At 42.8% G+C, this 14,943-nt stretch overlaps 1 protein-coding gene across 4 annotated transcripts in view; it reads right to left on the bottom strand.

Annotated features, from left to right (window-relative positions):
• Window positions 1-14,943, bottom strand: part of MOGAT1 (monoacylglycerol O-acyltransferase 1) — a 90,205-nt gene that overhangs the window by 50,512 nt on the left and 24,750 nt on the right. For all 4 annotated transcript variants that reach the window (XR_008482292.2, XM_078328684.1, XM_002749832.6 and 1 more), the window contains exons 4-5: window positions 12,869-13,043; window positions 11,550-11,749 (exon numbers count right to left, since the gene is read on the bottom strand). Coding sequence is in view for 3 of the 4 variants with exons in the window: in XM_078328684.1 (XP_078184810.1) it covers window positions 11,550-11,749; window positions 12,869-13,043 (375 nt within the window). In the remaining variant the exon portion in view is untranslated. The remainder of the gene's footprint in view (window positions 1-11,549; window positions 11,750-12,868; window positions 13,044-14,943) is intronic.

The following is a 14,943-nucleotide window of genomic DNA, read 5'->3' as shown; positions in this document are numbered from 1 at the left end:
TGTATTTTCAGTAGAGCCGGGGTTTTGCCATGCTGGACAGATTGGTCTTGAACTCCTGACCTCAAGTGATTCGCCTACCTCAGCCTCCCAAAGTGCTTGAATTACAAGCATGAGTCACCCGAGCCGGGCCTAGTCTGTCTCTTTCGAATGTCTTTTTTTAATATATATATAGAGACGTGGTCTCTCTGTGTTGCTCAGGCTGGAGTGCAGTGGCTACTCACAGGCACAATCCCGCTACTGATCAGCATGGGAGTTTTGACCTGCTCCGTTTCCGACCTGGGCTGGTTCACCCCTCCTTAGGCAACCTGGTGGTCCCCCGCTCCCGGGAGGTCACCATATTAATGCCGAACTTAGTTTGGACACCAGATCGGCATAGCGCACTGCAGCCCAGAACTCCTGGGCTCAAGCAATCCTCCCACCTCAGCCTCCCAAGTAGCTGGTACTACAGGCACGCGCCACCGTGCCCGGCTTTTTTTTTTTTTTTTTTTTTTAACGGAGTCTCACTCTGTCATCCAGGCCGGAGTGCTGTGGTGCAGTCTTGGCTCACTGCAACCTCCACCTCCTAGGTTCAAGTAATTCTCCTGTCTCAGCCTCCCGAGTACCGGGGCTACAGGCGCACCAGGCCTGGTTAGAATGTCTTTATAAACAATTAAAAACTATATATCTTCACAGCTAAGTATCTATATTAGAGAAATACACAAGAATTACATGGATTCCACTGTTTGTAATAGTGGATAACTGAACACAACTAATGTCTCAATAGAAAAGCTGTTATATAAACCACATGATAGTCATTCAATAGAATCCTAGGCAGAAATTTTTAAACAATGAAGTAATACAAATATAAATATGTGTACACAAACACACAAATACACACATTTTAGATGTCTAAAATGTATTAAGTGGAAAAATAATTTGCAAAATAATACAGCATGATCCATTTTGAAAAAACAAGTTTATATTTCTAGAACTATTATACGTTTTTAGTGCATGGAAAAAGTCTGGGAAGAGAGGGAAACATTTTTCAGAAAGGAAGTAGGAATCGGGAAATTTCACTCTAACTGTATTTTATAAATTTTCTGCAAATGAGAATGAATTTGTATTTTTCCAAATATACGAATTAAAAACAAATCTGGCAATCTCTATACATATTTTAAAAGGTGTTTACGTAATAACATCTCACTTGCCTCTGATTTTAGAGAATACAAAAATTCCCATGGCTTTGGCGCTGGCACTCACTGCGCCCCCTGCTGGTCGGATACTGCTACTGATGGCAAGCGTTGAAAATGTACAGGATGTGCAATGAGGTGGCAAACTGCTGCCTCTGACCTCATTAGCTTGGGCATGAGGTCAGGTGGGCTCTAGGTAATGAACAGGACTCACAGTGGAGCAATCTTTGTCATACCCTGAGTCACCCCATGTCACATACGAGGCTCTGATTCATGTCAGTAAGAGTAGGTGGTTAGCTAACCAAAAAAATGAGGAAATGTTAAGTCACAGAGAAGGAAAAAAGTGATAAATGACATCAGTATGGGAGCTGAGGGGGCACAGAGAAGGAGACACACACACACACACACACACACACACACACACCCTTACTGCAACACTCATATTCTCAAATTGCTAAGAATTTAACCAGATACAGCCTCAAAAATCTCAAGTGGTTTCCTTTGGTAGCTTGGATGTCGAATTTAGTAGACATAAGTCCTGTCTAACTCAATGCAAAGAACTGGAAGCAATCATATCACTGTCAGTGGTGGCTGGAGATAAGGACTAGCAGAGGCTAACGTAGTGATGAGGTGGAATTGGGAACGGGAATTGCACGAAATCACCAGGCTGGGCTGGTTCACCACAGTTCACCAGCAAGTGCACTGGGCAAGTGACTTACTTCCTTCCTTCCTTCCTTCCTTCTTTCCTTCCCTCCCTCCCTCCCTCCTTTTTCCTTTCCTTTATTTCCTCTCCTTCCGTGTTATAACATGCTGGAGTGTAATGGCGCGATCTCAGCTCACTACAACTTCCACCTCCTGAATTCAAGCAATTCTGGTGCCTCAGACTCCCAGGTAGCTGAGATTACAGGCATGTGCCACCATGCCCAGACATTTTTTTTTTTTTGTATTTTTAATAGAGACCAGGTTCACTATGTTGGCCTTGCTGGTTTCAAACTCCTGGCTTCAAGTGATCCACCAGCCTCAGCCTCTCAAAGCACTGGGTCAGCGTGAGCCACCACAGCCAGCCTCTCTGGCCTTAATTTTCACATGCATAGGAAAAAAGAGTAGAACTCCAAAATCTTAAAGCTTTCTTCCTGTTGCTTGAGGACGATATTGAGAAATCTACATGCAAATCTACTAGCACATTTGTGGTTTTATTGAAATAGCTTTTGTTTTCTTAGTGATATTATTCCAATGAGACAGTCAATGTAACTATTCAGGGTGGGAGTAGGGGACTAATAAAAAGAGTGGTCTAAGACAATGAAGTGTGTTGTTCTCTGCTTACTTTAGCTAGGCCTCAGACTTGTGAATTAGTGAGTCTTCTTTCTTTTGAGCTATTCTATAGCTAATTTCAGTCCTGTTCTTTACTCATTAATAGTTCTACTGCATTTCAGATGGTTCCTGCAGAGAGCTCAAACATGCTCGTATAGAATGAATTCTTTGTTTTTGAGACAGAGTCTCGCTCTTTTGCTCCAGCTAGAGTGAAGCAGCAAATTTTGGCTCACTGCAACCCCCACTCCCCATGTTCAAGCGATCAACTTCCTGAGTAGTTGGGATTACAGGAACGCACCACCATGCCTGGCTAATTTTTATATTTTTAGTAGACATGGGGTTTCCCATGTTGGCCAGGCTGGTCTCAAACTCCTGACCTCGGGTGATCCACCTGCCTCGGTCTCAGAAAGTACTAGGATTACAGACCTGAGCCACTGTGCCCAGCCTAGAGTGAATTTATGATCATAAGACTTTTCCCTTTAAACTGTGAGATAGAAATAGTCTACCTGGCTTTGTCTTATTTAGTTGCAGGAAAAGTGAGGAGCTGAAAGTTCCTAAACTACACTCCAAAAAAAAAAAAAAAAACCCCAGGAAATTAATATGACTTAAACCCAGCATTCCTGCCCCTGCTTCCTAAATTAACCCCGAACTGGATTAGAGAGTAAGAAATCTTTCTTAATTGCTTTTTAGGGATGAAGCCAGAAGTCACAGAACACAGACCATAATCATACCTTTACTAAGGAACTCAGAAAAGCCCATCTTAGGGAAATGAGGCTGAAAGCTGTTGGAAATAGATGCTCAGTGCACAAAGAAAAATTAGCACTGAGACAACGGATCTTTCAGCAATGCAGTTTTTACTTCCTGGTCTGCAGGAAGGGTACCCTTGTGAGGGCCATGGGAGTACAATAAACAAAGGAAAGCATGCAACGTTATCCCTTGTGCATTTGGGGTCGTCCTTACTGCTGTATCTGATCTTTGTTGGCTGGGGTCAGACCTCACCATTTAAACTAAAACCCTATTGGCTAACAACTTAAAACTTTTCTAAACAGGTAAAAGCAATGGAGAGCTGGGACATGGCTGTAAGCACGTCCAGCACAGATATTTTGGTTAAAGTACAAGGACATAGAATGTACTACGTGCCTGTAAGCATGGCATGTCTGACAGCTACATAGGATAGGGCTTAACAAAATTATTAGCACACTTACTCTTAAACAAGAAAGGAAACTTAAAAGAGGAACTTTTCTACTTCCCACAAAAGCTACCAGCCCATTAGTCGTGGAAAACAACCTGCTACCAATATAGTTCAGCTCCAACAGAGCTACGCTGAAGCTAACTTGTGCCTGTATTAGAAATCAAGCTATTATATATCAAGAGTCTCCTAGATGTCTTTAAGTCAAATCCCTGGAACAAGCTAGCAAGGCAGCCATTACTGTCCATGTTTTACAAATGAGAACAAGGGACACAGGAAGGCTAATCAGCCAGTTCATGGAAAAACATCATGAACCCAAATGGCAGTGTCAGAAATATAGAACTTCAGGGAATGGGCTCCAGCCAAAGGCAGAGAGATGAGGACATTGAGATATCCATGCACCCTCATGGCTCTAAGATGGTCACCTCACCTTCTGCAAGAGGGAGGACAGATGGAGAGAACAGCTGATCAGGGCCTTGGCTCTGAGGGCCCCCAGCTTGCCTCAAATCCTAGCCCTGTTGTCAGAGGCACTGGAACCAGTGCAATTCCATCTTGAACAGGGACTGGGTAAAGTAAGGCTGAGACCTCCTGGGCTACATTTCCAAATGATTAAGGCATTCTAAGTCATAGGATGAGGTAGGAAGTTGGCACAAGACACAGGTCATAAAGACCTTGCTGACAAAACAGCTTGCAGTAAAGAAGCCAACCAAAACCAAGATGGCAATGGGTGACCTCTGGTCATCCTCACTGCTATGCTTCCATTAGCACCATGACAGTTTACAAACGCCACGGCAAGGAATGTCAGGAAGTTACCTTCTATGGTCTAAAAGGGCAAGCACAAGGAATCCACCCCTTGTTTCACATATAATCAAGAAACAACCATAAAAATGGGCAACCGGTGGCACTGGGGGCTGCTCTGTCTAGGGAGTGGCTATTCTTTTATTCCTTTGCTTTCACTTTATGGACTTGCCCTGAATTCTTTCTTGCGTGAGATCCAAGAACCTTCTCTTGGGGACTGGATCGGACCCGTTTCCTGCAACACTATCATAACCTACCCATAATCCCTTAGGCCAACGCTCAGTTACTTGGGGTCTCAGCCTACATCAAAGATCTAAAGGATTATATGCTTTCATCACATTTAACTCTTACTTATCATTAGAGCTCAAGGTCTTCATCTGCGAAACCATATAAAGAACATCCCTGCCATACCCAACTCCAGTGCTGTGAGGGTCAAATAAAAAGATCTGGGCCAGGCACAGTGGCTCACGCCTGTAATCCCAGCACTTTGGGAGGCCGAGGCGGGTGGATCACGGAGTCAGGAGTTCGAGACCAGCCTAGCCAATATGATGAAACCCCATCTCTACTAAAAATACAAAAACTTAGCTGGGTGTGGTGGTAGCACCTGTGGCCCCAGCTACTTGGGAGGCTGAGGCAGGAGAATCTCTTGAACCCGGGAGGTGGAGGCTGCAGTGAGCCGAGATTGTGCCACTGCACTCTAGCCTGGGTGACAGAGCAAGACTCCATCTCAAAAAAAAAAAAATCTACTTGGAATTGTTCTGTACTGAGTTATTGCAAATTGGTATATTCTTAAAAGGGTCCCTGGAGCCCTAGAAGACCAGAATTTTCTCTCTCCACAGAAAGATCTTTTCAGTACATGGAAAAGAAAAAACGTTTTCAACATAACACTAAGCTAGTTGCAAACTTTTGCAAAACTCTCTTTTTACAAAACAAGGGGAAAAAAACAGCTGCATCAGGCTGCTCTTGGAAATAGAATTCCTTGCCCTGGAAAAAAAAAAAAATCTGCCAACGCCGACTTGTGGCAGAGTCAGGAATCACAGCTTTTGTTTATGTTGCGCTGCTTTTTATAGCTGGTACGCTCAGCTGCTCTATTTTCCAATTCCCTCCAACAATTCAAGATCACTTATGCATATATCGCCTTACACCGCAATCTTGCTCCAATTTCTACGGTGCTATGCTGTATTTACCTAAGATAAGGGAGCTTTGTGGGCTGTGATAGGTATACGCAGCTGGAGAAGCATTTAGAAATGGGCATTATTTTTTTTTCTCGTGGAGGCAAGTAGTAGATTTTTCATAGCAAAAAAAAAAAAATCTTTGTTGTATTTTTCTGTAGTCATAAAGACTCCATAGAGTTGATTGCTCTAATAGTCTCATGCAGGAATTGCCCTTCAAGCTGCCACATAGCCGTACACCAGAGAAAAAACAGGCATGGGCTCTGTGGCCAACGAGGGTTAAAAAAAGTAGAAACCGGGTGGCTCACGCCTGTAATACTGGCACTTTGGGAGGCCAAGGTGGGTGGACCACGAGGTCAGAAGTTCAAGACTAGCCTGGCCAAGATGGTGAAACCCCGTCTCTACTAAAAATACAAAAAATTAGCCAGGCATGGTGGCAGACACCTGTAATCCCAACTACTTGGGAGGCTGAGGCAGGAGAATCATTTGAACCTCAGAGGCGGAGGTTGCAGTGAACCAAGATTGTGACATTGCACTCCAGCCCAGGTGACAGTGCAAGACTCTGTCTCAAAAAAAAAGAGCAGGAACCTGGGTGTCAGATGAAGCCAGAGAGCAAATCAGGGCTCGCCTGTGGCTTATGGTAGAGGCTTACAAGATGCCCAATGTCAGCATGTGTACATGTGAGTATGGGTATATAGGTCCGCACACAGACACACTCACTCATGAACGTTCATTGAGCATTGATATGTCATCCTGGGTGCTGAAAGGTGGAAGAATATGCCACCCTAAAATATGCCACTTTGGCACAGAGATCACTTTGGGCTAAAGGCACTAAAAAAAACAAGCCCTCAGGTACAAGAAGGGCAGTCTAACCTCCCCTTTTCTTCTTGAAAGCAGGAAACAAAATTCCTCGTAAAAGATCCCCCCCACCCCGCCCCGTAGTAGGAAGGAAGGAACATTATCACCAGAAATGTAGACACAGGCCAAGAGAAATCTGTTCAGACCTTGTTAAAACAACTGATCCTCTTTTAGTCTCTCCATTGACTTCAGCTATTTTTCCACAATTGCCTTTCTTTGTTGAACCTCGTATATAAACTCAGCCCTCAACACTTCTCTGGGTCTTCATTTTCTTACGGAGGTTCCCACGTGCTTGCAAAACTCTGTATGCTTTTCTCCTGTAGGCTCATGTCAACTTCATTCTCAGGCCCAGCCAATGACCCTAAGAGGCTATAGGTAAAGTTTACAACATACAACACCTCCCCTACACCACGCTAGTGCCCTTAACAATATTATCTTATTTAATCCTTTTTATTTTACAATGAAAACTTAAATTAAGTTCCTTTTTACTTTTTTTTTCTATTTTACTAAATCCCTTACTTAGTCTGCCTTTTTTTTTCTATAATTTTTTTTTTTTTTGAAATGAGTTTCATTCTTACTGCCTAGGCTGGAGTGTAATGGCACCATCTCTGCTCACTGCAACCTCCGCCTCCCGGGTTCAAGTGATTCTCCCACCTCAGCCTCCCGAGTAGCTGTGATCACAGGCATGCACCACCATGCCTGGCTAATTTTGTATTTTTAGTAGTGATGGGGTTTCTCCATGTTGGTCAGGCTGAACTCGTGACCTCAGGTGATCTGCCCGCCTCAGCCTCCCAAAGTGGTGGGATTACAGGCATGAGCCACCTTGCCCGAACTTTATTATTCATTTATTTAGAAACAAGGTCTTGCTCTGTCGCCCAGGCTGTAGTGCAGTGGCTGGAGTGACTGCAACCTCCATCTCCCGGGTTCACTCTGCATTTTTCCCATCAGAATATAATAATTACTTGAAACACAATGGATTATATTTGTCCTCATGTGGTTAACGAACTAGCTTTATTTAAATAAACTGCATTCCCTTACTTATCTTTTTTGTTTAAAAAAAAGTCAAACCTTCAGAAAGAATACAATAAGCCTTGTCTACTCCCATCTAGGCGCATCAATTTCTAATACTTTGCACACATGTGCACACATATGTGTACTTATATACATATGCAGTATTATTTCTATTTTTGTAGGTGATTTGAAAGTAAGTTGTGGACATCAATGATTCAGTCATGTGAATCATCCCTAAATACTTCTTCAGTATTACTTAAAACCAAAAACAGTGTTCTATATAACAACACCATTATTATACTCAAGAAATGTCGCCTCTTCATGATGTTATTTTGTACTTAATCCAAATTGAAACTTTATCAAGCATCTCCATACCATTCATAGTTATTATTTTCTTGTCAATTCACAACAGCTGTTATGTGTCTCTGAGGACACATAAGGGAGGGCCCTCTTGTCTCTTATGACATTGATTTTTTATTTGTTTTTTTTGAGACAGAGTCTCCCTCTGTCGCCCAGGCTGGAGTGCAGTGGCGCAATCTCAGCTCACTGCAACCTCCATCTCCCCGAGTCAAGCGATTCTCCTGCCTCACTCACATGAGTAGCTGGGACTACTGGTGGGTGCCACCACGCCTGACTAATTTTTTGTATTTTTAGTAGATACGGGATTTTACCGTGTTAGCCAGGATGGTCTCGATCTCCTGACCTCACGATCTGCCTGTCTCAGCCTCTCAAAGTGCTGGGGTTACAGGTATGAGCCACTGTACCTGACCGACACTGATATTTTTAAACAGTCCAGGCCAGTTGTTCTGTACAATGTCCCACAATCTGCATTTGTCTGATTATTTCCTCATGATTTGATTCAGATTAACATTTTGGCAAGTTATTTATATAGGGAAACGGAAACACATTTGAAAGTTCTCAACAAGCTGGTCAGGAGGCCGTTACTCCCTTTACCAACCTGCATTTGCCTAGCAGCTAGATTCTAGAGTGCCTGCCCAAGTAACCTGACATTTAATCCCCATCATAACCCTGTGAGAAGGCAGAATCGTTATAACGGTCTCTTCTTTCATAGTTGTAAAACTCTGAGGTTCAGAGGAGATAAATGAAACATTCAAAGTCACTCAGAGTCAGACCTCAATCCCACACCACTTCCTTCTGTATATCCAGCTGCTGCATAATAAATGACTTCTCAATGCCAAGATCAGTCTCTATGTGGCTAGTGCTGGAGCATCAGCCACAAGCCATCAAGGCAAGCCTACCAATGGAAAGAACCCTTTCTCTTCTCCTCACCCTACTCCCATCCCCTCCGCTCCCCTTACTCCCATCCCCATCCCCTCCTCTATTCCTCTCCCCTACCCCTACTCCCCACATGAAATGGAAACCACTTATAAACTGATGGTAGTAAAATCCTAGCCTAGCAAAACAGACCAAAAATAATATTTGACTACATCTGAATTTCACTTAATGGGCTATCCATGGTGAACATATCACTTCCAGCTTCATATTAAGTTTATAGTTTTAGTCATTCTGTTATTAGTGCCTGGCTCAGCACTTTCTCCTCTTAGCTCTCCAATCCTCTTCCAATCTGAGGAGCTAAATACTTTGCTCCTGGGTTTTTTGTTTGTTTGTTTGTTTGTTTGTTTTTTTGAGACGGAGTTTCGGTCTTGTTACCCAGGCTGGAGTGCAATGGCACGATCCCGGCTCACCGCAACCTCCGCCTCCTGGGTTCAAGCAATTCTCCTGCCTCAGCCTCCCAAGTAGCTGGGACTACAGGCACGCACCACCATGCCCAGCTAATTTTTGTATTTTTAGTAGAGATGAGGTTTCACCTTGTTGACCAGGATGGTCTCGATCTCTTGACCTCATGATCCACCCGCCTCAGCCTCCCAAAGTGCTGGGATTATGGGCGTGAGCCACTGCACCCGGCTGCTCCTGGGTTTTTATGTTTGTCTGTTTGTTTTGAGATAGGGTCTTGCTCTGTCACCCAGGCTAGATTGCCAGGGTGCAATCATAGCTCACGCCAACCTCCAACTCCAGGGTTCAAGTGCTCCTCTTGTCACAGCCTCCCAAAGCATTGGGATTACAAGCACATGCCATGGTGCCCAGCTAATTTTTAAAATTTTTTGTAGCAATGAGGTTCTAGCTTTGTTGCCCAGCCTGGTCTCAAAATCCTGGGATCAAGAAATCCTCCTGTCTCAGCCTCCGAAAGTGCTGGGGTTATAGGTGTGTGCAACCATGCTTGGCTAACTCCTCAGTATTTTTGTCAACATGGTCTTCACCATCGTCCTCCAACTGGATTCTCCCAAACATGCAACTTTTTAAAATAAAATGAGTCTAACAGCCAGAATCAACAAGAATTCAAACAAATCAGCAAGAACAAAACAATCCCATCAAAAAGTGGGCTATGAACATGAATAGACAATTCTGAAAGGAAGATACACAAATGCCGAATAAATGTATGAAAGAATGCTCAACATCACTAATGATCAGGGAAATGCAAGTCAAAATCATAATGCGATACCACCTGACTCCTGCAAGAATGTCCATAATCAAAAATTCAAAGAATAATAGACGTTGGTGTGGATGTGGTTAGAAGGGAACACTTCCACACTGCTGGTGGGAATGTAAGCTAGTACAACCACTAGGGAAAACTGTGGAGATTCCTTAAAGAATTAAAAGTAGAACTACCATTTTTTTCCAGCAATCCCACTACTGGGTATCTACCCAGAGGAAAAAAAGTAATTTATGCAAAGAAGATACTTGCATATGCATGTTTATAGCAGCACAATTTGCTATCGCAAAAATTTGGAGCCAGCCCAAATGCCCATCAATCATCGAGTGGATAAGGAAATTGTGATACACACACACACACACACACACCATGGACTACTACTTAGCCATAAGAAGGAATGAAATAATGGCATTTGCAGCATCCTGGATAAAATTGAGACCATTATTCTAAGTAAAGTAACTCAGGAATGGGAACACCAAACATTGTATGTTCTCACTCATAAGTGGGAGCTAAGCTATGCCACGAACGCATTAAGATGATACAGTGGACTTTGGGGCCTCAGGGAAAGAGTGGGAGGTGAGTGACGGATAAAGGACTACACACTGGGTATGGTATACACTGCTCCAGGGATGAGTGCACCAAAATCTCGGAAATCACCGCTGAAGAACTTATTCATGTAACCAAATACTACCTGTTCCCCAAAAACCTATTGAAATTTTAAAAATTAAAAAATAAAATGGATCTATAGCAGCATATATATAGATAGCTGCAAAAAAAAAAAGCTTTTTCTATAGAAACTGATGCCTATGTGAACTGAGCATGATGAGGACATTTATCACACAGAAATTTTCATCTATCCATAAACTCTGATAGAACTTGTCATCAAAGAATTGCTGTTATAATCAGCTGGCACAAAGAAATAGATTTATTATAGAGCATTAGAAACTTTATTTCAAAACTTGGATTTTATTTTATCGTAGTTTAACAGCAGTATCCGTGTTTTCTTTTTTTTTTGTTTTTGTTTTTTTGAGACAGAGTTTTGCTCTTGCTGCCCAGGCTGGAGTGCAATGGCTCAATCTCAGCTCACTGAAACCTCCGCCTCCTGGGTTCAAGTGAGTCTCCTGCCTCAGCCTCTTGAGTAGCTGGGATTACATGCATGGGCCACCACGCCTGGCTAATTTTGTATTTTTAGTAGAGTTGGGGTTTCTCCATGTTGGTCAGGCTGGTCTCAAACTCCCGACCCAGATGATCCAACCGCCTCGGCCTCCCAAAGTGCTAGGATTACAGGCGTAAGCCACTGCGCCTGGCCCAATACAAGTATTCTTGAAAACAATCAATTCCTATTCTAGTGGAAAATGTAGTCATTTCATAAATAAAAGGAATGTCAGAAACAAAACAAATAACGTCTACAGAGTTATTATTTTAGAAAGTTCTCACTCAAAGCCAGTTTTCTTGCATTAGTACCTCAGTCAATAACAAGAAACATTGCTTAAAGTAAGCTAATAATTGTAGTCATTTTATGTACATACCAACAGTGTGGATGGCTTTCCTATATGGCATTAGGCCAAAATTGTACTGAAAAACTCCCCTGGCATGAAACAGGGGCAAAGCGAACCCCATGATCTTCTGTAGTTTCTCTTGAACGGTTCTAAGCCATGAGCCTTCAGGGTTGCTAATTTGTTTAAACAGCTCATTTTCACCAAAAGAAAACACTGGGACCAGACAGGCGCTGCAATAACAAAGGGAACAGATGAGAATTTTCAATGAAAAGGATTCAAATAACTTATTCTGTCCAGCAGACTCGTGCGACAAATCCTTAAAAGTTTTTTTAATGTGCCCAAGCCTTTCTATATTGGTAACTTCATGTTCATTGAAACTGCCTTAAACTTGACATTCTTTGGGGAGGAACTTCAGTTGGCTAGCCATTGACAGATGGAATTGTATTCTATAGAAAATTAGGGTTCTAGGTGGCCGGGCATGGTGGCTCACGCCTGTAATTCCAGCCCTTTGGGAGGCCAAGGTGTGCAGATCACCTGGTCGGAGTTTGAAACCAGCCTGACCAACATGGAGAAACCCCATCTCTACTAAAAATATAAAACAATTAGCAGGGCGTGGTGGTGTATGCCTGTAATCCTAGCTACTTGGAAGGCTGAGGCAGGATAATTGCTTGAACCTAGGAGGCAGAGGTTGTGGTGAGCCAAGATCCTGCCATTGCACTCCAGCCTGGGCAACAAGAGCGAGATCCTGTCTCAAAAAAAGAAAAGAAAAAGGTTCCAGGCTGGGCGTGGTGGCTCACGCCTGTAATCCCAGCACTTTGTGAGGCCAAGGTGGGTGGATCACAAGGTCAACAGATCAAGACCATCCTGGCCCACATGGTGAAACCTCGGCTCTACTAAAAATACAAAAATGAGGTGGGTGCTGTGGCACGTGCCTGTAATCCCAGCTACTTGAGAGGCTGAGGCAGGCGAATGGCTTGAACCCGGGGGGTGGAGATTGCAGTGAGCCAAGATTGTGCCACTGCACTCCAGCCTGGTGGCAGAGTGAAGGCTACTGTTTTGTTTATTTGGCTGGAAAATTACTCTGTGTGTATAGGAAGAATGTTGGTGTTTGTTGTTGTTCTCATTGCTTTGCTTTTAGAGTGAAGTTTAATTGCTGAATGTCATGGCATTAGCTACTGTGGTAAAAAAAAGTCATTATTCCTTTCCCCAAGAACTTCCAGACCTGCGTTTATTGTCAGATCGACTTGGGGGAGGTCTTTACGGGCTAGAAAATCACCTTACTTCTTCGTGGTTTGCTCAGTAATGTCTTAACTTTCCTGACCCACTGCTTTATACAAAAAGCCACTTACCCATGGGTCAAAGCAATTTTAACAAATCCTTTCCGCTGGCGGATGAACAGAGTGAATTTTCCAGGATGGGCATCCAGTGATTCTTCTGCACCCCCAAGGACAATGACAGAGATGTTTCCACCTCCATCCTTGCTTAGTACATAGGACACACTTTTCTTGGAAACTGAAACTGGCCCTTAGTGAATAAAACAAAAAGTGTAACTAATTATCCTTTTAAAAAAATTATGTTTTGTCATAATCTTCCATGACAATAGTAAACATTTAACAATCCTACACTGCTTACCTCTGCAGCACTGTGCAGGTTTGTAATTTTTCATAGCCAAATCTTTAGTAACGCATTATATTAGTAAGTTAGCATTTGTCAGGTAATTGGGCTAGATCTTTAAAATGCCATCTAATCATTACTAGGTCTACCACTTATTTCTTTAGGTAGGCAATGTGCTGAAGAACTCTACGGGATACCATTTATATTGCATTCTAAGTAAAAGAATCCCCTGCCCCTAGAGTTGTTCAGTGCACAACCTATACAGCTGTATGTGGTGGTCTTGCTACTTACCCTGGTGAATTTTTACACAGAACCAAAAGGTATATTCTCCAAGAGGCTGCAGTGGATTTTCTGAATATACAATGGCCTATTTTCAGATATTCTATATGGATAATTATTTTCCAAACCTGGATTTCTAACATAAATGTGATACTTATGTGATATTATGTTAGAAACACATTTCTAACATAAATGTGTTTTGCTGTGTCCCCACCTAAATCTCATCTTGAGTTGTAACTCCCACAATTCCTTTGTGTCATGGAAGGAACCAGGTTGGAGGTAACTGAATCATGGGGGCTGGTCTTTCCCATGCCATTCTCATGATAGTGAGTAAGTCTCGTGAGATCTGATGGTTTTATAAACAGGAGTTCTCTTGCACAACCTCTCTTTCTTTGCCTGCCGCCATCCATGTAAGATGTGACTTGCTCCTCCTGGCTTTCCACCATGATTATGAGGCCTCCCTAGCCATGTGGAACTATAAGTTCATCAAACCTCTCTTTCTTCCCAGTCTTGGGTATGCCTTGGGTATCAGCAGCATGAAAATGAACTAATACAAACAGTAAAAAAAAAAAAAAAAAATCAAGACATTTGACAACCTCGATCACTTGCCAGCTCTCTACACGCTTCCAAAATGTGTAGTCTGACTTTGGTAAATTGTTCATTTAAAACAGATAATTGTTCAGTCTATATTTCAGGCTTTCTGATGTAAAAATAACTTAAAAGATTCCTTTCCAGATTTTACATGTTCTGCGTACTCTTGGAGGAAAATATAGAAAAGAACAAAGACAAAAATATAAACCACTCTTGACCTACATTTCAGAAATAATCACTTTTTAATGTCTTATGTTTCCTTCCATTCTGGGCTTTATCCATTTTTATTCAGTCATAACAGAATGTGTTAGACAGGCTTTATAAAGACATAGCATATCACATCTCTTGAAGGAAATGATATGCTAATTTTACTCTGGGTTTCTATTATGGGAGGAATTATGACAGGATTCTGAATGACCAACTATCCTCTTCAGAGGCAGAGGATTCTAGGTTAGAGATAGAGAACCTGAGCCTGTCTAGACTGGTTTGAACCTTCACTGTGGTCAAGGCGTGCCATTCTGTTCTGTGTGAACCTGAGTGACAGCTGGGTGCATCTCTCCCACCAGGAAGAGGGCCTCTTGGGTTTTCACACACCTGGCTCTGGCCTCTGGCCACTTGTCTCTGGCCACTTCGCAGTTTTCCCTCAGTATCCCTGTCTTCAGGCCATCCTTCAACACTGCTATTTCTTTTTTCTTTCTTTTTTTTTAGATGGAGTTTCACTCTTGTTGCCCAGGCTGGAGCGCAATGGTGCCATCTCGGCTCATCGCAACTTCCAGCTCCCAGGTCCAAACGATTCTCCTGCCTCAGCCTCCCAAGTAGCTGGGATTACAGGCACGCACCACCACACCCAGCTACTTTTTTGTATTTTTAGTAGAGATGGGGTTTCTCCATGTTGGTTAGGCTGGTCTCAAACTCTCAACCTCAGGTGATCCACCCACCT

Source organism: Callithrix jacchus, chromosome 6, assembly GCF_049354715.1.
Source record: "Callithrix jacchus isolate 240 chromosome 6, calJac240_pri, whole genome shotgun sequence".
Classification (NCBI taxonomy): Eukaryota; Metazoa; Chordata; class Mammalia; order Primates; family Cebidae; genus Callithrix; species Callithrix jacchus.
This window is presented reverse-complemented; position numbering and strand designations above follow the sequence as displayed.